General features: G+C 35.8%; 1 protein-coding gene across 7 annotated transcripts in view; it reads left to right on the forward strand.

Moving 5' to 3' along the window:
* spri (Src homology 2 domain-containing protein sprint) overlaps positions 1–27,457 on the forward strand; it is a 577,619-nt gene that overhangs the window by 158,127 nt on the left and 392,035 nt on the right. The window contains exon 1 of one of the 7 annotated variants that reach the window (XM_074124871.1): positions 16,436–16,588. The exons of the other annotated variants lie outside the window; for them this stretch is intronic. Within the exon in view, the coding sequence (XP_073980972.1) occupies positions 16,461–16,588 (128 nt within the window). The 5' untranslated portion in view covers positions 16,436–16,460. Of the gene's footprint in view, positions 1–16,435; positions 16,589–27,457 lie in introns of those variants that run through there. 7 annotated transcript variants of the gene reach the window in all.

Raw genomic sequence — 27,457 nt, forward strand, 5'->3', positions numbered from 1 at the left:
TCACAGCTTCAACGGACTGAAATAGTGTTCCTTTTAATGCAGATTTGACTTGGGGAAACAGATAAAAGTCACATGGGGCGGCCAGGTCAGGCGAATAAGGCGGATGGCCTAAAACTGGGATGTTGTACTTGGCTAGAAACGTCTTGAAAGACAATGCAGTGTGAGCCGGCGCGTTGTCTAAATGAAGAACCCATGACTTGTTCTTCCACCAATCGAGTCGTTATTTCCTTACTCTTTCACGGAGTTGAGCAAGTACCTCACGGTAGTAATGTTGATTAATTATAATCGATATTTTCATCTGTTTTGGATGTGGAAGGGTGATTCGGGCGGCATTCATCTCCGACGTCTTCTCAGCCATCTTGGAAACGCTTGAGCCACTCAAAAACTCGCACACGTAATTAACATTTATCGCCAAAAACCTCTTTTAATGAAATATAAGTTTCAGTAACGGTTTTTATCAAGTATCATGTAAAATTTCACGACAATTCGTTGCTCTACTACATGTATAGTATCATGTTTTCGGCAAAACGAAACTAACACCTCTTACACAATCGACGGTTCCGGTCAGACAGATTTCTCTACATACACGTGAGATGTTGCAATCGAAAGAGAAGGCTTTACACTGCACAGCTGTCGGTTATTAAGATCTAGCGCATGCATTCTTCTGTAGCAGCATCAGTCTCGTTATTTAATAGCCACACCTCGTACAGTGTAACGCTGTAAAATCTCCGGGCGTTAAAGAACACGGATGTTTGCGCGCCTTAAATATAATAATAATAATAATAAACATTTGATGGACACTCTTTCTCTATCTAAGAAACTTCTCCAAATTATTAATTGAGAGTACAATAAATAAATGTCCTTGATATTAAACAAAAAGTCTCATTATTTTCTTTAAAATAATTAACTGCCTAATGCTTGCAGCAAACTCACCTTTCTTCAGAAGAAGAAGATCTTCTACTTCTGGTTTAATTGGTTTGAAAAGTTTCTTGGCCTTCTAGAGTACTTCAGATCTGCTTTTTTTACTTCAATTATTTTATTGTATTCCGCTATGGCGGTGCAATGGTGGGGCAAGTACTCTCTTTAGCGCTGAAAACTTAAAAAGTACTTAACTTCCTTCTTCTTCAGGTTGTGCTATTTCTTCTCTTCTTTGTCCAGGACGTTGGATAATTTTTTTTCCCCCTACTTACAAGTGTACAGAAAGGTCGGCAGTAATAGTGGTCGCTTGCCTTCCACTTTACCATTACTTTAATCACGCGGAAACTTCTAAAGGGGGGTGACCATCCCTTCTCTTTTTCTTTGCTCCCTCCATTATTTCTGGCACCCTCTACGCCAGAAAAAGACAATACTCTTTTATTTACTTTCAAGTTTGATGGTACGTTGTAATCTCTAACTAACCCAATGCAAATCTAATTATTCGTGGACTTTGAATTCCATTTTGTGCAGTTTATTTCATCTTAATGCTATACTGGCAATAGCTAAGGGAATTAAGAAATATCAACCGCCGAGGAGTCAGTGTTACGCTGCATTTTTATAAGTCAGAGATTTATGGTTTTTTTTATTAGTTTATAATTATTTAATTTCATTCGATTATATTTTTTTAAATTTTGTTTATATTATTACAAAATTTTGTATTTAAGAACCCACATACTCGATTGAAACGACGACGTGAACAAACGCTACTTAGTAGACTACTTGACCGCAGATCCAAACTCGACTTGAATCACAAACTGACAATTTATAAGACACTGTTAAGACCCTTATGGACATACGGAGCAGAAGTGTGGGGCTCAACCAAATCCTCTAACTCCAAACGCCTGCAGACACTACAGTCTAAAATCCTGAATGCTCCACTCTGCATTTCTAACCTTACCATTCACACGGAACCTTCAAATCCCTTTTGTAACCAATCTAATAAAGTCTCGCTATCGCAAGTTTCACAGCCTCCTAGCTCTCCATCCTAATCCTCTTGTCCTCCAACAACTCTCCTCTCCTCACCTTCCAGACAATCCTCTTCGTCGCTTGAAGCGGAAGTGGCCTAGGGACCTACTGATGGGAGTGTAATATCCACTGAGAAAGAGTTCCACCAATGGGTGGTTGCTCTTACCTGACATTCATGAGAACTTAACCAGTAAGATCAAATTTACTTGGTGCATTTGTTGTAGTTGTAAATCTGGCCAATAAAGTTTTTAAAAAAAATCCCTGTGGGATTTTGTGTTGAAGGGTTTTGTGAGGGAAATGGGGGTCAATTTTTATTTTTTTAATTATTTAAGGCGCGTCATCTGAGGTTATTGGCGCCCAGAGGTTTTTTCAGTGCACTGCCGCCCTCCGGACAGTATTCTCTCGTTACATACCACACTGTCCATCACCGGACAAAGAGCTGTATGAAGCTCCTAGATAGAGAAAATCTAAGAACCAGCAGCTGGATTCGAACCCGGGATCTCTGCTTGGGAATTCAACATGCTAACCGCAATTTTTATTATTTCTAGTATTATTCGAATATATATTTCATAAATTTTTATTATTTAAAATATTTCTTACATCATGTACCGAGAATGCCAGTTTTACTTTATTATTTTATTAACTTATTAACTTTATTCATGCTTTTTTTAACCTCTTAAATTTTTTGATTATTTCATTTATTGGGGTCTTGAGGTTCGAATCTGTAGTCCAAAATGACGCTGATGCCTGTTTATCACTGTTTTATACTGACCGTAGTAACTATAAAGTAAAGTAATCGCCTATTTTTACTACCAACTAGCTCGAATATATCCATCTTTGAATCTCTCCGATCGAGAAATTAGTGAATAATAGATCTACGAGAAGATGTGTAGTTTTCAGTGTGTTCACATTAGCAAAGAGCAACGATCTCTCAGTGTACGATCTATACGCAAATATCTCCGTGCTTGATACTCTTATAAAGTGCATTAAAATCGGCTAATACAAATCTAATTTACTTGTATATTAAACATCCCAACTTGTCCAGTTTAAATAAATTTCAAGTGAAATATTTATTTAATAAACTCCCCTACATCACGTACATTTGTCTTTTTCAAATATACGTGCATAGAGCTCGTTTCAACTACAATATTGTCTGTTGCACAACGTTGGATATGAAGCTTTTTGTCCACGCACTAGCTGAAACCACAGTACCACCCTGTGACTCTAAACATCACGTCCCAGTGGGCCATCACACAGCATCCCTCTGACCTCAACATTTCCCAAGTGCAACGATATTCTCGCTCACAGTCCGCACGCTGCAGTATTAACTTACAAAATATAACTAACGGTTTCCAGTGTTATAGATTCTAGTTTAGTTTTCAACTTAATGCATTTCCTGAATAATTTTTAAATAATTTGGTCTATGTTGAAATAAAAACAGAAATGGGAAATGCCATTTTTTTAAATCATTTTTTTTTTTTTGTATCTTTATTTTGTTACAATCAACATTATTGCTTATTGCGTAATTAGCAACAATGATAATAATTTGCAATATCCACAACACACTCAGAGTGGAGAAGATACCCAGCAGAGATAAAAGAGAAAGTCGTGTGAGTGTGTATATTAGATGTTAAATATTAAATTTGAAATAAAATTAATATTAATTGTGCCAAAAATTGCCGACTATAACCGATTACATTCGGTTTGTTAGAAATAAAGGTGAAAGAAAAACGTGTGAGTGTGCATATTAAGTGTTAAATATTAAATTTGAATTAAAAATAAATATTAATTGTGCCGAAAATGGCCGACAATAACCGATTACATTCGGTTTGTTAGAAATAAAGGAGAAATAAAGTCGTGTGAGTGTGCATATTAGATGTTAAATATTAAATTTGAAATAAAAATAAATATTAATTGTGCCGAAAATGGCCGACAATAACCGATTACATTCGGTTTGTTAGAAATAAAGGTGAAAGAAAAACGTGTGAGTGTGCATATTAAGTGTTAAATATTAAATTTGAAATAAAAATAAATATTAATTGTGCCGAAAATGGCCGACAATAACCGATTACATTCGGTTTGTTAGAAATAAAGGAGAAATAAAGTCGTGTGAGTGTGCATATTAGATGTTAAATATTAAATTTGAATTAAAAATAAATATTAATTGTGCCGAAAATGGCCGACAATAACCGATTACATTCGGTTTGTTAGAAATAAAGGAGAAATAAAGTCGTGTGAGTGTGCATATTAGATGTTAAATATTAAATTTGAAATAAAAATAAATATTAATTGTGCCGAAAATGGCCGACAATAACCGATTACATTCGGTTTGTTAGAAATAAAGGTGAAAGAAAAACGTGTGAGTGTGCATATTAAGTGTTAAATATTAAATTTGAAATAAAAATAAATATTAATTGTGCCGAAAATGGCCGACAATAACCGATTACATTCGGTTTGCTAGAAATAAAGGAGAAAGAAAGTCGTGTGAGTGTGCATATCAGATGTTAAAATTAAATTGAAAATAAAATAATAGTCAGTCGAGCCGAAAATTGCCGACAAAAACCGATCGCATTCGGCTTGTCAGAGAGAAGAGAGAGAAAAGAGTTATTTAAAAGCACGGCTAAGGCACGTTGGGTTACAGATCTGGAATTCCTAGAATTTCAAGTTCTCTAACCCATCGGTCCTTGATGCCATAGGTTTGGACTGACTTTACTACTCTGTACTTAGTTTATCCGCTATATCTCAGGAACGGATAACCGTAGAAACATCAAATTTGATATTTCGTTTAAGGGTCACCACCGGAAGCGACAATAAATTTTTGGTGAAAATAGGCCCACCGGAAGTACCACTTTACTGAATAGATTTTTCACTTTTTTCACTTTATTTCAAAAACTGCTTTTCCGATTTTCTTCAAACTTGGTACAATTATAGCTCACAAATAGTTCTATAAATTTTATAGGAAACATTTTTCTGGAATAAGTCGATTAAGGGCACTTTTGGGGGAGGGGTTTGGCGGGTCAGTCCGGTAGAATGTCATTTTGCCAATGCCCTCAAGTTAGGTTCTTCAGAAGATCTCTTTTAACAGGCTGATGGAGTCAATAATACCTTTTTAATTCTCAGGGAAGCCGTGGCAATAAATTGGAATGTTATTTGTAATTTTATAAGTTCATATATGTAATAGTCTTTTTTAAAATGAAATATTGTCATTATTATTATTATTAAATCAAAATTTGGGATAGATTTTTTACATAAATCTAAATAAGATTACTAAGCCCAGCAATGCAATAAAAAATTATTTGGGCTCTTTTAATCCAAAAAGTTTCATTAAATGAATTTGAATTGGAAAATTTCACTTTTCCCAGTGTATAAATATTGTATTTTGCAGGAATTTTTCTCATTTTTGAAAAGTCCCATTCCCTTCCACAAAAAAAAACGATGATTTATTTGTTAAGTAAGCTTTGAAATGCGAGAAATCCTTGGTTTTGCCTTATTTTGCTCAAAAATGTCTTTTTTTTATTGATTTTGAATGTCGAAATTTCATTTTTATCATTTATAAAATACATCAATCTGTCGGAAATTTCCTCAGCTTCAAAATGCATGCATTGGTTTTGCAAAAAACTGTATTGTTTTTCCATTTATTAGGCTTAACAATGCAAAAAAAGGCCGTTTTTTAACCGTAAACCGATTTGGTTTCCAGTGGATTTTGGTTAGTTTTGACCCAAATAATAAGGAGAAAGAAACTTTTTTCATGTTAGTGAACATTTCAATTAAAATCGTTCTAGGCGAACCGTGATATAGTAATTATTATTGTAATTCGGTTTTAATTAACATAAGTTGGGCTCTGAAGAAAGAAACCTCTTTGGCCACAGAAACTACGGCAAAGTGCCTTCAATAAAGATGACCTAATAAATTACCTAGTCGTATTCTACTAAACAAGAATTTATGTTGAATAAATAATTATGTTTATACGAGCAGGCTCACAGCAGATTACTAGAAGAATAAGAAAATTAGTGAATCTTGAAAGACAGAATTCACTTTTAGTAAACAGCTGCTGCGTTGAAACGCTCCTGAAATGTTGAACATTCTCCTTCATTTCCTTTAATCTCCGGTCGCTATTTTCAACTCAATTTTGTATTCAACAAACATTGCCAGCAGAATTATTGAAATCTATGCATTTATATTCAACTGAATTTGCTTGTTTAACTTGGTGTTAAATTTTTATTCATTATTGTTTCTTATTAAATTGTAAAAAGTGTTATATCAGTATTTTTTTCTTTCTGTTAGGCCTAGTGAACGGAAATGATTTTTCGATTTCGAAATTTTTGTTCTGAGGATCCCTAAGTCTGAAAAATTGAATTTTATAAACTGATCTGTTGGAGGACAGCTTAAATAAAATTTAAAAAAACAAAAAGGAAATGGCCAAAAGTTTAGATAACATACGAGGGTCGTTTGAAAAGACAGTGCAAAGTCAGGGAGATAGCACCACTGGCGCGTATCGAGGTTATGTTTAGTTAGTAGCATCTCTTGGAAGAACACACACCAAGTTTCAGCCAGATCGGTCTATTTCTTTGTGTTTGGCATTCGTTTGAATCGAGGAAGTCGAGTGATTTTCAAAAAATGGACGAAAAAGAATTTCGTGTGTTGATTAAACACTACTTTATGAAAGGCAAAACGCCTCAGGAGACTAAAGAAAAGCTTGATAAACACTATGGTGACTCTGCACCTTCGATTAGAACAGTTTATAAGTGGTTTCAAAATTTTCGGAGTGGCCATATGGGCACAAGTGACGCTGAACGTACTGGACGCCCTGTTGAGGTTACTACTCCAGAAATCATTGATAAAATCCATGATATGGTGATGGATGACAGAAGAGTGAAGGTGCGTGAGATTGCTAGTGCTGTGGGCATCTCGAATGAACGGGTACATAATATTTTGCATCAACATTTGGACATGACAAAGCTATCCGCAAGATGGGTGCCGCGATTGCTCACGCTTGACCAAAAACGAAATCGTGTGAAGTGTTGCAAGGACGGTTTGCAGCTGTTCCAGAAGAATCCGCATGACTTTAAGCGTCGTTTCGTCACTGTGGATGAAACATGGATACATCACTACACTCCTAGACCAAAGAACAATCTAAACAATGGGTTACCAAGGGGGAATCTGCGCCAAAAAAGGCGAAGACCGTTCTTTCGGCCGGGCAGATTATGGCGACTGTCTTTTGGGATTCGCAAGGAATAATCCTCATCGACTATCTGGAAAAGGGTAAAACTATTACAGGTGCATATTATTCATCGTTATTGGACCGTTTGAAAATCGAGCTGCAAGAAAAACGCCCACGATTGGCCCACAAAAAAGTCCTTTTCCATCACGACAACGCACCAGCCTACACCTCAGCAGTTGTGGTCGCAAAATTAATGGAAATAGGGTTCCAACTCGTTTCACATCCCCCCTATTCTCCAGACTTGGCTCCTTCGAACTACTATTTGTTCCCCAATATGAAGAAATGGCTGGCGGGAAAATGATTTTATTCAAACGAGGAGGTGAATGCAAAAACGAATGGCTATTTTTCAGACCTGGACAAATCCTATTATTCGGAAGGGATCAACAAACTAGAGCAGCGTTGGACGAAGTGTATAAGCCTAAAAGGAGACTATGTTGAAAAATAAAAAAGGTTTACCCCCAAAAATTAAGTAGTTTTTATTTTTGCACGGACTTTTCAAACGGCCCTCGTACACTATGTCGACTCGGTGCGATCAGAGGATTCGGCAATAATTTTATTGAACAATCATTCAGTTGACTAACTGAACAGCCACTTAATTGATTCGATTTTTCTATTTTTGAGTGAAGGGCGGTTTCCACAAAAATGATTCCAAAAATTTTCTTTAGTTTCGTGTGTTCATCGCACTCATGCAGATAACTTTGTCTGAACGTTTTCTCACAAAAAAAACTGCTCTAATTGAACTTTAGCTGATTCATTAATTGACTCGTTCTATGCACAACTCTCGATTAACTCCATAAAACCCCCCCCAAAAAAAAAAAGCAGGGAAATACGATGAAATAATGGGTGCCTTCCACTAAGCGTTCACAACGATCACGCTCACGACCACGGTTTTGCTCGTTCCACTTGCTTGCGAGCGTTACAATGAAAACTCGAAGTGGAATGGACTATGGGGCGTTTTAACCGTTCATGTAAACATTACAAATGGCGATCTCGAAAATAAGTCAGAAGCTTGAAGAGGTTATTTTTTAATTTTAACTTATATCCAGTTATAATAAACTTTATTAATTATTGGTAAAGTTGACTTACATTAAAAATATGTATAATTCAATTTTTTATATTACATTTTAGTGGAGTATTTATAAAATTTACGTTTAAATAAAATTAAAATGTCTTTTGTGGCAACAGTTGGATATTTATTAATAATGCTTTAGAAAGTTCTTCATCTAGTTCCGATGAAGAGTGGAATGCAATTTTACAAAATCGCAATAGTGATAGCGAAAACTTAGGCCACGTATTATTAACTATCAAAAGTGTAATTGATCGTTATTCAGTGATTTAGTGAGTAAAGGGATAAGTAAATAAGTAACACATTCAATTTACAAAAACATTATTTACATGAGTTAGTTTTTTCGGTTGCCATCTTTTCTTTTAAAAATTGCGCCAAATTTCTCAACGCCCATTTCGACCCAGCTCTTTAGGTGGGTAAGCGTGAGCGAAAATAATGACCTCATTAGTGACGTTTTCGCCATGACCACTGTGACCGCGGTTTTCATGTGGAACGGCTGAAGGTATATTTTGATCGTTGTGAACGTTTAGTGGAATGCACCTAATGTACGAGGGTCGTTCGAAAAGTCCGTGCAAAAATAAAAACTACTTAATTTTTGGCGGTAAACCTTTTTTATTTTTCAACATAGTCTCCTTTTAGGCTTATACACTTCGTCCAACGCTGCTCTAGTTTGTTGATCCCTTCCGAATAATAGGATTTGTCCAAGTCTGAAAAATAGCCATTCGTTTCTGCAATCACCTCCTCGTTTGAATAAAATCTTTTTCCCGCCAGCCATTTCTTCATATTGGGGAACAAATAGTAGTCCGAGGGAGCCAAGTCTGGAGAATAGGGGGGATGTGAAACGAGTTGGAACCCTATTTCCATTAATTTTGCGACCACAACTGCTGAGGTGTGAGCTGTTGCGTTGTCGTGATGGAAAAGGACTTTTTTGTGGGCCAATCGTGGGCGTTTTTCTTGCAGCTCGGTTTTCAAATGGTCCAATAACGATGAATAATATGCACCTGTAATAGTTTTACCCTTTTCCAGATAATGAGGATTATTCCTTGCAAATCCCAAAAGACAGTCGCCATAATCTTTCCGGCCGAAGGAACGGTCTTCGCCTTTTTTGGCGCAGATTCCCGCTTGGTAACCCATTGTTTAGATTGTTCTTTGGTCTCAGGAGTGTAGTGATATATCCATGTTTCATCCACAGTGACGAAACGACGCTCAAAGTCCTGCGGATTCTTCTGGAACAGCTGCAAACCGTCCTTGCAACACTTCACACGATTTCGTTTTTGGTCAAGCGTGAACAATCGCGGCACCCATCTTGCGGGGATAGCTTTGTCATGTCCAAATGTTGATGCAAAATATTATGTACCCGTTCATTCGAGTTGCCCACAGCACTAGCAATCTCACGCACCTTCACTCTTCTGTCATCCATCACCATATCATGGATTTTATCAATGATTTCTGGAGTAGTAACCTCAACAGGGCGTCCAGAACGTTCAGCGTCACTTGTGCCCATATGGCCACTCCGAAAATTTTGAAACCACTTATAAACTGTCTAATCGAAGGTGCAGAGTCACCATAATGTTTATCAAGCTTCTCTTTAGTCTCCTGAGGCGTTTTGCCTTTCATAAAGTAGTGTTTAATCAACACACGAAATTCTTTTTCGTCCATTCTTTGAAAATCACTCGACTTCCTCGATTCAAACGAATGCCAAACACAAAGAAATAGACCGATCTGGCTGAAACTTGGTGTGTGTTTTTCCAAGAGATGCTACTAACTAAACATAACCTCGATACGCGCCAGTAGTGCTATCTCTCTGACTTTGCACGGACTTTTCAAACGACCCTCGTATATTGTTTTTTTTAAAATTCCGTTTATAATATCAATTCAAATCAATTTACCGTTATCATTCAGCGGCTGCCACTAAATTTGAGTTGAATTATTACAACGATTTACATTAGAGCACGGAGTTAATCAAAATGGCTCCAGAAATTAATTGTTTATTATTTAATGGTCACAAAAAATTTTGGTCGTTCTATGGTGTTAATCTTTATTATTTGAGGAATTTACTATAAATACAAAAAAAAGCTATGACTGAACCAAGTGCTTTGACACTTAAATTTAAGATATTTCCAAAAAGTGGAGGTAATTCGATTTGTGCTGCAAGCATCTCAATTGTAATAGGAAATTAAATATTTTAGTAAATAGATAAATTTGACGAAAATCGGTAGAGCAAGAATGTTAGTTTAGTTAGGAGTATTCATTGTATAATACAACTGTAAATATCAAAAACAGTAACTAGATCAGTAATAAAAAGTATTTGCAATCAATTTTCCCTTGATAGAACAGTGGAGGTCAAAGGCCTGCTTCGACTGTAGCGCCGAACAAGCAAGACATTGTTTTGACGATTGAACTGTTTTCTATTTTTAAGTATATTTTTATTGCTTTAAAGTTTTGCAAACTTGCCCTCAAGTTGGTAAAGAATTTATTACCATTTAATTTTATTACATCTACTTATTTACAGTTTTATTACTTATATTCTATTTATTTCATTTTACATTTTTTAATGCAGCTAGAAACTGACGTAATAAGTGTTGGTTTAATTCTATCGAGCTGTAAGGCTTAAAGAAAGGTGTTTATTGGTAGTTTTTCCCAATAAAATGTTGACCGTTAAAACAAGTTAAATAAGAACATGTGTTTATTGAATGCAAAAGACAAAAAACAAGATGTAGAGCGGATTGAACGCAGTATCATTGCTGTAACGGTTAAATATTCTAAAACATGGCATTAATATGTAAATTCAAAAGTTATCCTTTAAAAAAATGTGTTAGAGATAAATATATTTCCAGTCATACACAAACGCGATATGTTTATATATCTATATACATATTTATGCAGTTTATAGATATATTTTCTCCGTCAAAATATCACTTATTCTTTTGGAAAAGTTATTAGTATGATCAATTATCAAAAATAAAGTGCGTTTCACTTATTAAAATGTAGAATAAGAAAGTTGAATGACACGTAGCGAAAGCGAGTAATAAATCTTCAAAAAAATTACAGTTATAAACGAGGAAATGCCCTCTATTTTAAAAGAAAATTTGGAAATTTTAACTTTTATAGGAAAAGAGGAAAAAATTGTCAAAGTTGGGTGTTTTTCAAAGTTAGGTTTTTTCTTGCAGTTTTTGACGATCAACAATTTATACAGCTGTCCTACAAGACAGTTTTAATTTAAGAGTAGGAAATACTGATTATAAATACTATTTATATTTAGGATTATAATAGCAAGGATTCGGTCAAAATAAAAAAAAAAAAAAACTCTGTTCTTACGCCAACGTTTCGACAAATTTATTGTCTTCCTCAGGGCGTTGTTATGTGAGTTGGTTGTGAGTTACAGAAAAAACAAAAAATTATCGAAACGTTCGCATAAAGACGGAGTTATTGTTTATTATTTTGACCGAATCCCTCGCTAGTTTAATCCTAAATTTTAATAGTTTACTGTCATTAAAAGGTAATACAAATAACTAATAACTGTTTGAAAATTCAACCTTTAATGCTGATCAGGGCGTGGTTCTGTTTCGAATAACGAAATGGCGGATCGCTTAGCCAATAAGGCTGCTTAGTTAGGCTCTAATTACAAGCACCTCTGCCTTCTTGATAATATAAAATAATTTTTAATAAGCAACTTTAAATATGCCGGAAATAGCGAAATGAATATAATATTATTAAAAGGACCAAATATTCGTCAATACGATCTTTATTATTGATTAGGATTGTTTATAACCATAATGATCCATTTACAAAAAGGATACAATGGATTATCACGCCAAATACAAGGAGTAGTTTGCTAGATAGACCGGATTGTTGGTTCGTTGTAAGGGTCATCACTGATGCCTTCTTCTATTGGAGATTGGATGTTAGAACCCCGATTTTGGGGGCTAATCTGGCAAAAGGAGTAGATCTACCGTCTAACATTAAATATCTGGATTGAGAAAAACATCTTAAACGCTTTATTACTCGCATAATAGTCAATGGGTTACAAATAAATACATATACAGGGTGTTCATTTTAAGACGGCTCAAATGCTTTTCATGCTTAAACGGTTGATCTTAGCGAAAAATGGTAGAGGAAAAATTTGTTGCCCGTCACCTCTAGTTTCAGAATATGCTCAGATACAGAGAGCAGTTGATAACCTCCTGGCTAACCTGGCTTGCGAGCCAGAGGAGGCACCTTTCAAGGCACAGTACACGCTGCACAAGTTGAGTAAAGTGCATTATTTGATAAATTAAGGAATAAGTTTGATCCTTTACATGAAAGATATTGTTCACTTAAATATGTGGCACAAGGTTTCCAATTTTTTTGGTAATTAAACGCAACTCTCCCAAAATTACCTAATAATTATTAAACCTTCTTGTTTGTAACAGATGTAAAATTAATTTTTAGCCATTTTGTGTATGCTTGAGAACATCTAAAGCTCTTAACATTTGATTTTTCTAAGAAAAATCACTCGGAAAACTACTTATTTCCCGATATTAAGACAAATACTAGCTTTGCTGCCTTGGCAATATTTTTAGTAGAAAGGGGATGAAGAAATACATAAAAATGACCTATCGCGTGCTCTTCTTTCTCTTTGATAACAAGTTAAAAAATTGAAATATGATTAATAAATACCAGATTTTGAAATGGCTTAGCACCTTTAATTTTGAAGATATCGAACTGCGGTTTCCGGTTTCTTTCATAACTTTTTATACTCTTTAAAACTGTGTATATGAAAATGGGGGTCAACTGCGAACTCTCACTTTTGATTCCTGCGCGTCAGCCGCATTTGCGTGCAGGAATCTAAAATCAAGTCACATATTCTAAAACTAGAGGTGACGGGCAACAAATTTTTCCTCTACCATTTTTTGCTCAGATCAACCGTTTAAGCATGAAATGCATTTGAGCCGGCTTAAAATGAACAACCTGTATATTTTTTTTGCGTTATAAAATTAGTTCTAGACTTCAAAATTATCTTAGCAACGATCCGCCCAGGCTTTTGTAACATGATAGATTCGTATTAACAAAGTTTTGGCGTGTTTTATAGTGGTCATTTACCACTTTTGGTCATTTACTTTCCTCTGGTTTGCAGGAGCCACGATAGCCGAACGGTTATAGGTTAAGCCTGCAAAGTCTAAGAAGTATTGCTGTAGTACTGGGTTCGATTTCCTTGGTCCTAGGCCTTGGATTTTATTTAATGATTAATAAAAGAAATTTTTGGTAGTCGAATTCGTTCATGACAAGTAATTTTGGTAATTTGACGTGTAGCTCGCCTGAAAAAAATAGGCATTACTTAAGTTCTGAAAATCACATTAACTGTAGCATTGCCGAGTTGTTAATACCACTGAAAATCAAAAGACAATTTTACATAATAATTAAAACTGTCCGGTAGGACAGTTGTATAAGGGTTGACCATCAAAAACTGCACGAAAAAGTGTAACGTTGAAAAACACCCAACTTTGACAATTTTTTTCTATTTTTCTATAAAAGATAAAATTCCCAAATTTTCTTTATAATATAGGGCGAATCCTCCTTTATAACTGTAATTTTTTTGCAACCACCTAGATCTAATAGGTTTCGAGAAAAAAGTTGCCGAAAATGAGCAAAAACGGCTTTTTCAAAAAATGTTCTTGTTCTTCTTCTTCTTCTTGTTGTTCTTGTTGTTACCTTTTTTGTAAACAACGTAGCGCCTAAACGCGTGAACCGATTTTCATGAATGAGGTGTCATTCGATTCGGAATTTTATGTAGATGTGCCTTTTGGGGGTCTCGGCCCTGTACATTGAATGGGAGAGGAGTTAGCCCCCTTTATGTAAGGCCCCCTCCAAAATTATTATTACTAATTACTCTGTAAATCTTGGCCCGATTTTGATAAAATTTGGTAGGATGATAGGGTTAGGGCTCCCCTACCTAACAATAAAGCGACGATCTGCTCTTACACTTGTTAAGGGGAAGTATAGCAATCGTTTCAAATTATCGACACGTGAACCGATTTTCATGAATGAAGTGTCATTCGAATCGAAATTTTGTACAGATTTGTACTTTAAAAGTCTCGACGCTATGCCTCATAAGGAGGGGAGTTCGCCCCACCCAAATAAGGCCCTTTCTAAAACTATTATTACCAATATTTCTACAAAGCTTAGTCCGATTTTGATAAAATTTAGCACGAAGAAGTGATTAAAGCTCCTCTATGTGGCTGTGAAGTGCCATCATGCTCTTACACCTACTAAGAGGAAGTACTGCAATCGTTAAAATTATCAATGAGTGAACCGATTTACATCAATGAATTGTCGTTCGATTCAAAATCTTTGCCTTTTAGGGAGAAGTACTGTAATCGCAGTTTATTTTTCTTGCTCCTCTTAAAAGGAAGTACTGAAATCGCAGTTTAATTTTGCTATTTACGTACAAATACCTTCCTATTTTATTCAAAACGCTTTCTCAAAAAAATGGTTATTGAGGATGGTTTGGGGACCGCAACTATAATCATTCTTTAAAAAGATCTCTCCAGTGGTAGTTACGGTTCCGATTTAACACCTTATCAGGTTATAATGATAGAATAGCTTATTCCAAATTTTAAAAAATCTGTAAAGCAGACGTAACTTTGCAAATAGACAAAAAGGAAAATCTATCCAAAAGGTACAAAAATCTCCTTAACAAAAACTTACAGTTTTAAAAGTTAAGTATAAGGGTTGATTAAACGCCAAAAGGTACACAAATCAGCAGTTCCCAACATTTCATTAATACTTCATTGATATAATTTAAGTAATTTTACTGCATTAACTTTTCCTTCACATTTTTTAGAATTTATTAGATGTCACAGACCCTTATGCTGGCCAGTTCATTCATAATATTTTTTTATTATAATTATGATAAAATGAGTGATGAATTATTCTGAGTAGTCACATATACATGCATGTTAAAGTAGAAAAAAACAAAGTTAGAGTCGGCCACTTTTTAAATTTCAATCACGGAGGATTCAAAACAATATTTCAGTCTTAAATTCGTCTTACCGAAATATTCGTGAGCACAAATAACATACATTTAATAACAAGTAGATTATTCAACAATATTTACTCATTTCTCAATTGTAATTTAATTTAGTCCCCCTAATTTTACTTATGGTAAAATACTGGAATAATTAGCTGTCCTAAAAATATGCATATCTTTATTTTCTTTATTTTATATTACATATATATAACATTGTGGGAAGAACACCTAGATTGAGAGTGTAATTGAAGAAAACTATATTATTTGCGATAAAGCCAGATAATTATTACTTATTATTACAAACGTTTGACTACAACATAAAATAACAATTACTTTAATCGAAGAATGAACTTAAACCAATGATTTTTATTTAAAAATAAAAATAAATGCATAAAATCATTGATGTAAAAAAAGTTTATGAATTTTTTAGCCTCTTATTTTTTTTAATATTTTTTATAACGTTTTCTTTTTCACCTGTGATTAATAGTTTGATTATTATAGATAAATAGATATTACAGTCAATCTAAGTTAAATGGTGTGCTACTTGAGTAAATATTTTGTAGACGAAAATGGCCAGCATAAGGGTCTGTGACATCTAATAAATTCTAAAAAATGTGAAGGAAAAGTTAATGCAGTAAAATTACTTAAATTATATCAATGAAGTATTAATGAAATGTTGGGAACTGCTGATTTGTGTACCTTTTGGCGTTTAATCAACCCTTATACTTAACTTTTAAAACTGTAAGTTTTTGTTAAGGATAAAAGACAAAGTTGCAGAATTGAATTCTTCTTTTGCATTTTTTAAGATAATTTTATTTTTATTTTTTGACTCAACATGTTTTATGTTAACGTCAGTAATACTCTGAAAATAGTACGTAATACGTACATTGCTTTAACTCAAGTTTTATTTATTTTTTCACTTTTGAAACCTTTCAAGTGTTATAACTCGAACATATCCTTGGAGTGCTGATAAGACAGTTTCAAGTAGCAGCGAAGGGGGGATAGAATTTACCCAAGAACCCACAAACGGACAGACTTGGAATCTTTACCCTCTTCTTGATACTATCTCACTCTACCTCCCAGTGCTATTTCAATCCGTCAGTATTACCAGCGATATCCGCTAGTGATAATACGAGTATTACCTTTCACTTTGTATTGTGCTTTTATTCTCTTCATTATTCTTTTATAATGTGAATTTTATTTGTTATTAAAAGAAAGATAAAATGGTTGTTAAAAGTAGTAGAATGTTCAAAGTGCTTAGAACCTGGTGGGTTTTCCAGTTGTGGAAGCAGCGAAGTGTTAAAAAACATTTAGATTTGGCAAAGAATAACCAGTCACCATCACACACAAGGTAAAGAACGACAAAAACGGAAATTATTAACTTTTATTGCTATTTTGGTTTCCCCACTGGGTCAACCTTAAACCTCTCTAGATTTTTTTTGAAGGAAATACTTTTTTAACCCATTTGCATCAGACGGAAAAGTTCGTTCTTATCACTAAATTTTTTTTTATTCTATTTAAATAATTGAATATGTTTCGAAACATGAAAAATAATAACAATATTGCAAAAATAGAGAATTTTAAAGAATTTTGGTTTCCTTATAGGTTAAAAATAATAAAAGACATATTTTGCACAACATGATAAGACTTGAAATGGCAATACATAAGACCACGTAGCAATTATCACATTGGTAAAATGTATCTTTTATTTTCTTTTTTTTCTGATAAAACTGCACAACGTTTGCTTTCTTCGATGAAGTTGTTTCGATAAGGGTTGGGGAAGTGTTGACCGGCAAATCTTCGAGGCAATGATGGACATGGTGTAAATGTTATTTTCAAATATTTCTTCCGCTAATTTCTGCTTGAAAACGTGAAATGCTCTTGTCTGTACTACAAAAAAAAATGTCAGCGTTTTATAGTTCTAATTGCCTCTTCGCTGCTGTCGGAAAAACAACCGTTCATTTTTCCTAAATTTTCGTATTAATAGAGGGACTGGAAAGTAATGTCGCTTTCTTACATTAAATTCAAACGAATAAATTTTTAATGTCTTTATTTTTGATCAGTAATATAATCAACCTTTTGCCATCTAGTGTGCGAATTTTACTATAAATATTTTAAACAGTACTTCGTGGTGATTCATTTGGAGAGAGCCACTGCCTTTTGCGTTTTGGATCATCATACGAGGGTCGTTTGAAAAGTCCGTGCAAAAATGAAAACTACTTAATTTTTTGGGGTAAACCTTTTTTATTTTTCAACATAGTCTCCTTTTAGGCTTATACACTTCGTCCAACGCTGCTCTAGTTTGTTGATCCCTTCCGAATAATAGGATTTGTCCAAGTCTGAAAAATAGCCATTCGTTTCTGCAATCACCTTCTCGTTTGAATAAAATCTTTTTCCCGCCAGCCATTTCTTCATATTGGGGAACAAATAGTAGTCCGAGGGAGCCAAGCCTGGAGAATAGGGGGGATGTGAAACGAGTTGGAACCCTATTTCCATTAATTTTGCGACCACAACTGCTGAGGTGTGAGTTGTTGCGTTGTCGTGATGGAAAAGGACTTTTTTGTGGGCCAATCGTGGGCGTTTTTCTTGCAGCTCGGTTTTCAAACGGTCCAATAACGATGAATAATATGCACCTGTAATAGTTTTACCCTTTTCCAGATAATGAGGATTATTCCTTGCGAATCCCAAAAGACAGTCGCCATAATCTTTCTCGGTTTTCAAACGGTCCAATAACGATGAATAATATGCACCTGTAATAGTTTTACCCTTTTCCAGATAATGAGGATTATTCCTTGCGAATCCCAAAAGACAGTCGCCATAATCTTTCCGGCCGAAGGAACGGTCTTCGCCTTTTTTTGCGCAGATTCCCCCTTGGTAACCCATTGTTTAGATTGTTCTTTGGTCTCAGGAGTGTAGTGATGTATCCATGTTTCATCCACAGTGACGAAACGACGCTTAAAGTCCTGCGGATTCTTCTGGAACAGCTGCAAACCGTCCTTGCAACACTTCACACATTTCGTTTTTGGTCAAGCGTGAGCAATCGCGGTACCCATCTTGCGGATAGCTTTGTCATGTCCAAATGTTGATGCAAAATATTATGTACCCGTTCATTCGAGATGCCCACAGCACTAGCAATCTCACGCACCTTCACTCTTCTGTCATCCATCACCATATCATGGATTTTATCAATGATTTCTGGAGTAGTAACCTCAACAGGGCGTCCAGAACGTTCAGCGTCACTTGTGCCCATATGGCCACTCCGAAAATTTTGAAACCACTTATAAACTGTTCTAATCGAAGGTGCAGAGTCACCATAATGTTTATCAAGCTTCTCTTTAGTCTCCTCAGGCGTTTTGCCTTTCATAAAGTAGTGTATAATCAACATACGAAATTCTTTTTCGTCCATTTTTTGAAAATCACTCGACTTCCTCGATTCAAACGAATGCCAAACACAAAGAAATAGACCGATCTGGCTGAAACTTGGTGTGTGTTCTTCCAAGAGATGCTACTAACTAAACATAACCTCGATACGCGCCAGTGGTGCTATCTCTCTCTGACTTTGCACGGTCTTTTCAAACGACCCTCGTAGGACTCATTTTTCGTCTCCAGTGATCAAACGATCAAAAAAACGGTTGGCTTTGTTCTCTTCGGACAGATTATGGGGGACTCCAACACAAAGACTTTAAATGTTCCTGGACGGTCGACCAAGGTTAAGGGGTGTTTGACAGTTCCTCGATTGCATCTGCATCATTTGAACACTTATTTTTTCATAACTATCGTCTAATTTAGAAGACCTACTCGTATAGAAGCACATTAAAGTGTACGGGTAAATATCGGACCCTCTCAGTTCCTCGATTGTTTGACATGGATTTGCTTTCACTTCTGCCCTTAGCATGTCGTTGTCTAATGTTGTTGATCTTCCTGCTCTATAGAAGTCAGAGAGATTAAAATTACCGGATCTAAACTTGGAAAACCATCTTTGGCATTTACGAACGTCTAATGCCCTTGGATAAACAACGCAAATGTTTTTAGTCGCAACTGTTGCTTTACTACCCTAGCGAATATCAAAAAGCATACAATGCCGGATACGCTCTTCTGGTATTTGGCTGGCCATTTCACCCCAAACTGCCAAAAGAAATAACCTTAATATTGAATACCTAGAAGTGAACAAGTCAGAATAACCTTAAATTGACTTTGGCGCGCCTTCGAGATACACAATGAGCCGACAAATGACAACCAAATATCGACATGCGCAGAAACGACATTACTTTCTGGTCCCCCATATATTTTACCCTGAATCCATATCTGATTACCAAAAAAATTCCCCAAAAATGCACAGGTATAATATGCGCGCTAGTGATACGTGCCTAAATGAAATGCTCGCAAATATCCGCTCTGGTGATAGTGGTCAGGCAAAATGAGCGCATATATGCGCTTATGATGCACATGGGTTAATAGTTTGGAGCATTTCATAAATTACTTTTTCAGATTTTAAAATGCCGTATTTTAGAATGTTTATTGATTCTACGCAGTAATTGCGACTGAACTGAACTAGAAAGTTAATATTTTGTAAGGTTAAAACATAATACGATAATCACTATAATTAAAAAGGAATAATTTAAAACTTCTAACTGAACAAAAATCGCAGTAGTATTAATAAAATTAATGAAGCATTAGATGCTTTCTTCATTTTTAAGGATATGAAGTTTTAACCGAAAAATATTCATATTTAAAGAGGCACCTCTGCCAAGCCAATCATCGCTGATTTCGTCCAGTTCTGCGGATATAACCAAATTTTCAAAAATATTTCTATTTAATTAAAACTGTCCGGTAGGACATTTGGATAAGGGTTGATCGTCAAAAACTGCACGACGTTGAAAAACACCCAACTTTGACAATTTTTTTCTCTTTTTCTATAAAAGATAAAATTCCCAAATTTTCTTTAAATTATAGGGCAAACCCTCCTTTATAACTGTAATTTTTTTGCAACAACTCAGATCTAATAGGTTTCGAGAAAAAGTTGCCGAAAATGAACAAAAACGGCTTTTTCAAAAATTGTTCTTGTTCTTGTTCTTGTTGTTACCTTTTTTTTGGAAAACTGCGTAGCGCCTAAACGCGAAAACCGATTTTCATGAATTCATATTTAATGATAAAAAGTTTGTAAAATATTGCACTAAAACGATACAGTCTATTTGCAGGAAATAATTTCATTTTACAATTGGTATAATATCAGTTAAGACGTAATCTTATCTTATTAATATTGCAAATAAAGTATGCAGAAATCTTGTGACTGTTTGATTACTAAAAAAAGAAGATGCAACTTCATTTACTGCAAATTTATTAGTCATGATAGATAGATTTGATAAAAAATTGCAATTGATACGTCACAATTCAATTTAATTAAATATTGTTAATTCATTGGAAAGATTTCTACGTCATTGTTCGATAACTAGGCTTGTGGTTAATGTTCTTTTTGGCTGCAAGTCTGTTCAAATTTTTAAAATAAATAAATTAAGAATGAATTCAACTCTTTATTTCCAGCAGTCAGTGATCTTTATTAAAACGTTTTGTAATGATCGTTCCACTCGTTTTCCGTGGTTGCCAATTAGAGTAATATTGCGTTCAGATCAAAGTATTTTTTCTTCTTCACTTTTATTGTGTTCCGCTTTTAATTATAATATTCCAGAGCATTAGGTTATGGTCGAGCAATTAACAAAAGGTTCGGATAAGTTTGATTAAGCCCCCAACATTATGTGGTTAGCGAACTGGATTTCATTGCAGAGATCCCGGGTTTGAATCCAGCATGTAGAACTTGCCTTTCTTGTCCAGTGATAGACAGCGTTACAAGAGATCCCTGTTCGGAAGCAAGGAGTGTACTGATAAAAGCTCCGAGCGCTTGTAATCTTAGATGTGGACGCGTCTTAAATTACTTAAAAAAAAAAAATTAAATAATCTATCAGTACTGTGTTTAGCTATGATTCCAGAATAGTACCAGTAACTGTTTGATTTCGTATCTTCTCGGCTTTAGTAATTTAAATGTACGAGGAAGGGTAGTTGCCCAACCATGTCCGAACATATGTGTTATGCGTGGGGATGTTGTGTTGCAGAATGAGGGGAGCTCCGAAGAGTATGTGGGGTGTGACGTCTCTTTCCCTCACTGGCTCATCCGTAATGTACAGTAATAGCCGCACCGTGAGCCGACTTCAGCAGCAGATATTCTAGCCTTCCAGCTAGTCCACCCATCGTCTCCAGAAATGCTGTCCGGATGTGTGTAAGATAATACCCGTCAGGTGGCCAATGTAATCTCCATTCTTTTTCTTTCTTCGCCCTTCTCAACCATTGCTAACGCTCTCCTTATACATGTACTCGCTACTTCACATTATGATTGATGGAAGTTGTGGATATTTCCTGTTTCTGAAGCTGATGATGACCTGGTCATTAATAAATGCCTCCTTGTATTTCTCTCACCCTCTAACTTAGTGCTAATCGACTCTCCAGTTGCGCTAACTGCTAATGTTTTCTCAAATTTTCTTTAGTTATATCCATAATAAGAAAAGAGCTATGTTTCTGTATGAGATCCGGAGCACATATACCAGTATTACTGCAAAGTATTGATGACCAATTAATCTAGGATGCTAGAAATAGGTCGAAATCAAACAGTTCTTGGTCCTGCTTGGTCTTTCTTGGTTCTCTTCTTGTTTTGAAAAGAAATTCTGCGTTTAAATTGATTTTAGTTACGTGTAAATATGGAGGGTTAAGTTTTTAAGCACCATACTACATTTCTAACCTTACCATACACATAACCTTCACATCCCCTTTGTCTCTGATCTAACAAAGTCTCGCTACCGCAAATTCCACAACAGCCTCCTTGCTATCCGTCCTAATCCTCTCGTGCAACAGCTCTCTTCTCCTCACCTTCCAGACAATCCTCCACGTCGCTTGAAGCGGAAGTGGTTTAGTGACCTACTGATGTGAATGTAATATCCACTGAGAAAGAGTTCCATCAATGGGTGGTTGCTCTTACATGATATTCATGAGAACTTAACCAGTTTCATCAAATTTACTTGATGCAACATTTTTTGTAGTTGTAAATATGGCAAATAAAGTGAAAAAATAAAACCCTGAGTGTAATCAATCCTTAAAAAGGTTTTGTGAGGGAAATGGGAGGGTCAATTTTAATTTTTTAATTATTTAAGGAACGTCATCATCTGAGGTTATTGGCGCACGTAGCTTTTTTTAGTGCTCTGCCGGCCTCCAGACGGTGTTCTCACGTTACTGTCAACACTGTTCCCCATCACCGGACGGTGATATGTGTAAGAAGCTCCTAGGAAGATAAAACCTTAGGGCCAGCAGCTGGATTCGAACCGGGGACCTCCGCGTGGTTAATCCAATGCGCTAACCGCATAGCTAATCGCTTCCCTGTCAATTTTTATTATTGTATTTTTGGTATCATCATATATTTTATAAATTTTTATCATTTAAAATATTTCTTACATCATATTACCAATGACCTCCTGATATGAGTGCAATCTACTGAGGAAGGTTTCACCAATGGGTGATTACTCTAACCATGACATTACAAGTGAACTGAACCAGTAAGATCAAATTTACTTGTTGCAACATTTTGTTGTAGTAATAAAGTGGAAACTCGCCAAGTCGTCGAAACAGTTCAGCAGATTTGAAAATAAATGCATTTAGCACTGTGTTATCTAAATTAATTTTATTCTTAAGTTGCTCTATTATTCTTCATAAAAACAGTTTAGGAGCTTTTTTTTAAAAAAATATTCTGTAATGGAGCTACTTATTTGCATAACTCTCAAACAATTTTACATGGCTATTCGATTGAAACTTGAGAGAATCTCGATTTAAATTTTTGCGACTCAAATATAATAGATTTAAATAACAGATCTCTTGTTATCTTCAGGAATCATTACTTGCAATCGGTATCCTTTTTCTAATTTGCCAGATAAGTTTTTCTTTTAATTTTAAAATCAGGGTTATAAATTTGTTCGTTTAATGTTCTAAAAGACCATAATTCTTCAGATGTCACACTAACTCTTAGGGACTCTAGGCTTAGAAAGCTGCAACACCAGAATTGCAGACGACGGTCCAAGGTCGGGGTGGCTCTAGGTGTCTATATAACCTGTCCTCCTTATGCTCCTTAATAACTTCTAACTGATTTGCATCTTTTCTATCAATACTTAATCTTTATTCTCCAGAGATTAGATTACATGATCAGTGGATCGTAAATGGCAGTCGGATAGCTTAGTTAATTTATCTGAGAAAGCTGTAAATGTAGTGTTTTTCCATGTATCTTCTCATGACGCGTTCAGTGAACAGCGGACAAGTCTTAATCACATTTCCTGGCAGTATACTTGAGGCTATTTTTTTGTAAACGAGAGTACGTTCAAGCTTCTATAGAGAATAGATTTTATGTTGCTGAGGCACAGAAGATACATATTCACTTATACACAGGCAGCCCCAATACATGTACAGTCCAGATCAAAAATCTGCGCAATTGCTATTTATTTTTACGTACAAGCTTTTAAGACAGTCGTGAAAATTTAAAATTACAACGTGAAACTGACAAAAAATTTTAATAGTTATAGTTATGACAAAATAAATTGCGTTTAAAGTTGGATAGAATACATATTTCAAAATTGATTACGAAAATAAAGATAATTTAATTAGTATCGAATAAGTTTTGAAACATGTCGACAAAATTTGGAAAAAAATTAAATATGGCGTTGGAAAATTGAGGAGCAATTGTTTGTTATTGGACTGGATTTTGGTTAACCTACAACTAATAATAAGTATGAAGTCGAGTACTAATAATTTATTGTGGAGAAGTAAATTTTATTTTAAATGTATTATTGGTTAAAGGTTATTCTTATTGTTGTCTTTGGGTTTCGGAATCTTTAAATAAGGTAAATAATAGGTAAATAAGCTCAATGTCACAGGAAGAGTGATTTACAATGATGAATCAGATATGTGCTTATGCTGACGAGTTATGCTATTTTTAATACTTATAGTATTTATTTTAGCATTTTACGTTATAATTTAACTTTTGGTACACTCCACTCCAAAACTCAAATGTGGCCTCAACATACCGCCCACCAAAATTGTATTAAATTTTCCAATCGCTATTGTTCACTATGAAGCAGCGGGATCCGCAGAAAATTGTCTATTCCGGTTCAAGGGGGTAGTACAGGCTAAGAAAGAGAGTTTACCAAGGGTTGTAAAGATGCGGTTCGGGCGCCATGGAAAGACTTGATAAATTGAACAAAATAAAAATAAAAAAGGGAATGATATGGATGCTTGGCATCAGGGTGCAAGCTGGCGCATTGCGCACGGCTTGAATGTATTAAATTTCGAGGGTTAAGATTGTTGGTTAAGAGGCGCCAAGGGAACCAATTTGGCTACAAGTCTCTTGTAGGTACCGGCATTAGTTAGTATCGTGACTACCCGGACTATACCGTCGCTGCCGGGATGTGTTTCTGTGACTCTAGCTAATGGCCAGGATTTTTGTGGCGAATTGGGCTCTTTGTGGACAACCAAGTCTCTCTCCCGGATATTAGGGGTATTCTTTAGCCTCTTCTGGCGTTGTTGGAGAAAATACAGATACTCCATGCGCCACCGGGTTAAAGGTTATTCTTATTGTTGTCTTTGGGTTTCGGAATCTTTAAATAAGGTAAATAATAGGTAAATAAGCTCAATGTCACAGGAAGTGTGATTTACTCGATGAATCAGATATGTGCTTATGCTCACGATTTATGCATAATAGCCAGAAGTACTCGGTCATTGAAGGAGGTTTTTCATACCCTGAAATCTGAAGGCGATAAAATAGGTCTCGCGGTGAATAAAAAGAAAACTAAGTATATGAACTTAAGCTCAAATGGCAACTGTGGAGTAGCCCAAAAACTGGGAGTAGAGGGGTTCACTTTCGAGAAGATGAAATCATTCGTATTCTTGGGAGCTGAGCTAAACAGCGAAAATAGGATTGCACCCGAGGTGAATTGCAGGATCAGGGCCGGAAGCCGGGTCTATTTCGCCATTATTAAGCTATTCCGTTCTTCTCTATTGCCACGTAAAACAAAAAATTAATTTATATAAAACATTGATTGAGGCCAATTGTGAAACTTGGACCCTTTGGGTGGCGACTGTGAATCCGTTAAAAGTATTTGAAAGGAAGATTTTCCTTGCCACATTGGTGATGGGAGAGTGGAAAATAAGAACGAACAATGAGCTTTATGAGATGTGTCAGGAAAATGACATAGTGCAATTCATAAAGGCGAGAAGAATTGAATGGTTGGGCCATGTGGTGCGAATGCCGGACAATCGGATGCCAAAAAAAACCTACTTTTCTCCAAAATGGAGGGTACAAGAGGTAGAGGGCGACCAAGAAGGCGTTGGATGCAGGATGTGGAGGCTGACTTGCGGAAGCTGGGTGTCACTGATTGGAAGAGGAAGGCGATGGACAGAGAGAGGTGGTTCGAGGTTGTCCGGGAGGCCAAGGCTCGATCAGTGCTGTAGAGCTATTTTGTAAAGTATTGTAAAGTTTTTTTCTTGTCCTTTTACTAAGAAAGAACTTTACTTACACAACTAGTGCCTGCCACTAGTTATTTTAATATTATGTGGGTTTGATTAAATAATAAAACTCGCTAAATTTGTAAGTAATAACCTGATTTATTCACACATTAACATTAACTAACATGAACATTTACTAGCAACTAACGCTATTCATTACAGTCACCATTTACAACAGACACAACAGTTTACTGTTACTTACTCACTACGTAACGCCACAAAACTGTTCCACGACCGACCCCTGGTCCGCACTGCACCGAATTGCACTAGGCTCAGCTGCACTAACACAGCTCTACTCATCAACTGACTAATTGCCCAACTAGCTACCACTGAAGCACTCCGCAACACTGACTCTCTCAAACTGTCACTTCCAAAGTGTCTCTCCAAACTAACGTCTCTCCAAGACTCACTCAAGACTAACTGCTTAAAACTGATTAACAACTCTAATAACGCCTTAAAACTCTAAAAACAACTGACTTCTCCAGCTGTGTCTGCCTCCTTTTAACTGCGTGCCTCCCTCCAACTGGGACTGCCCTCCTCCAACTCTCTGAGCATAAGTTTCCACGCCCTCCTGACGTTCATTGGCTGGAGAAAACATACTGCCACCACCTCAGTTGGGGCCGCCCTCCTCCTACTCTCTGTCTCGCTCCTACCTGTCAATCACTGGCTGGGAAAACACATATGCCACCACCCCAACTGAGGCCTTTCTCTTAGCTGGCTTTTACACAGGTCACTAACTCCTTGAACAATCTAGCCCTTTCCTTTCTAGTTCAGATAGAGACCGGCCCTTTTGTCTACACAGTGGTGGCCTGATACCGACTTTGGTCGCTTAACCCCTAGAACAATCTAGGCCTTTCTTCTCTGCCACAGGTAGATACCGCCCTTTTGTTAATGCAGTGGCGGCCTGTTACTGACTTTCATCGCTCAACCCCTAGAACAATCTAGGCCTTTCTTCTCTGCCACAAGTAGATACCGCCCTTTTGTTTATGCAGTGGCGGTTACTGACTTTGATCGCTCAACCCCTAGAACAATCTAGGCCTTTCTTCTATGTCCAGGTCAACTTCGTTACAGTATTATTGGTTAAAAGGGGAAAAATACTGAGATTTCTGTGTTGAAAGAGTAGATGATGTGGCAGAGCATTTTGTTCCATTAGGCGGATTAAAATAGAAATGGCTGATTTCATTATATGGAAATAAGTTGAAAGAATCTTAAAACCTGTTTAATATTCAGACGGTGTAATTTGGATAGAACTCTTTAACATACAAATTGGAAATGGTATTTATAACAATTTCGTACTAAATTGTGCAAATTATTGATATATTTTAATAAAATTAAAGTTTATGGTTTTCAATTTTCTTGTATTCAGCGGTCAATATTTGAGGAGTTTTAACTCTTTTTTTGTACATTCTAAAAAGTCATGGAACATTTTCTGTGCTGAATTTTCATCTAAACAGTATTGCTAGAAGTGTTTTCTAGCTCTCTGAATAGCAAACTATAATTTTACCTTCTACTCTAGCAACTAAGGGGAGGCATTGCAACCGTCTAGATTTTACGTGTGGGTAGTGTAACATCGTTCGATTAAGGGTATTTCTATCTGAGGGTGGTTAGATCCGTTCTTAAGTGTTCAGAATTA

This window comes from Rhodnius prolixus, unplaced genomic scaffold (assembly GCF_049639745.1).
Source record: "Rhodnius prolixus isolate KJV_2025 unplaced genomic scaffold, Rpr scaffold_3, whole genome shotgun sequence".
NCBI classification, from domain to species: Eukaryota; Metazoa; Arthropoda; class Insecta; order Hemiptera; family Reduviidae; genus Rhodnius; species Rhodnius prolixus.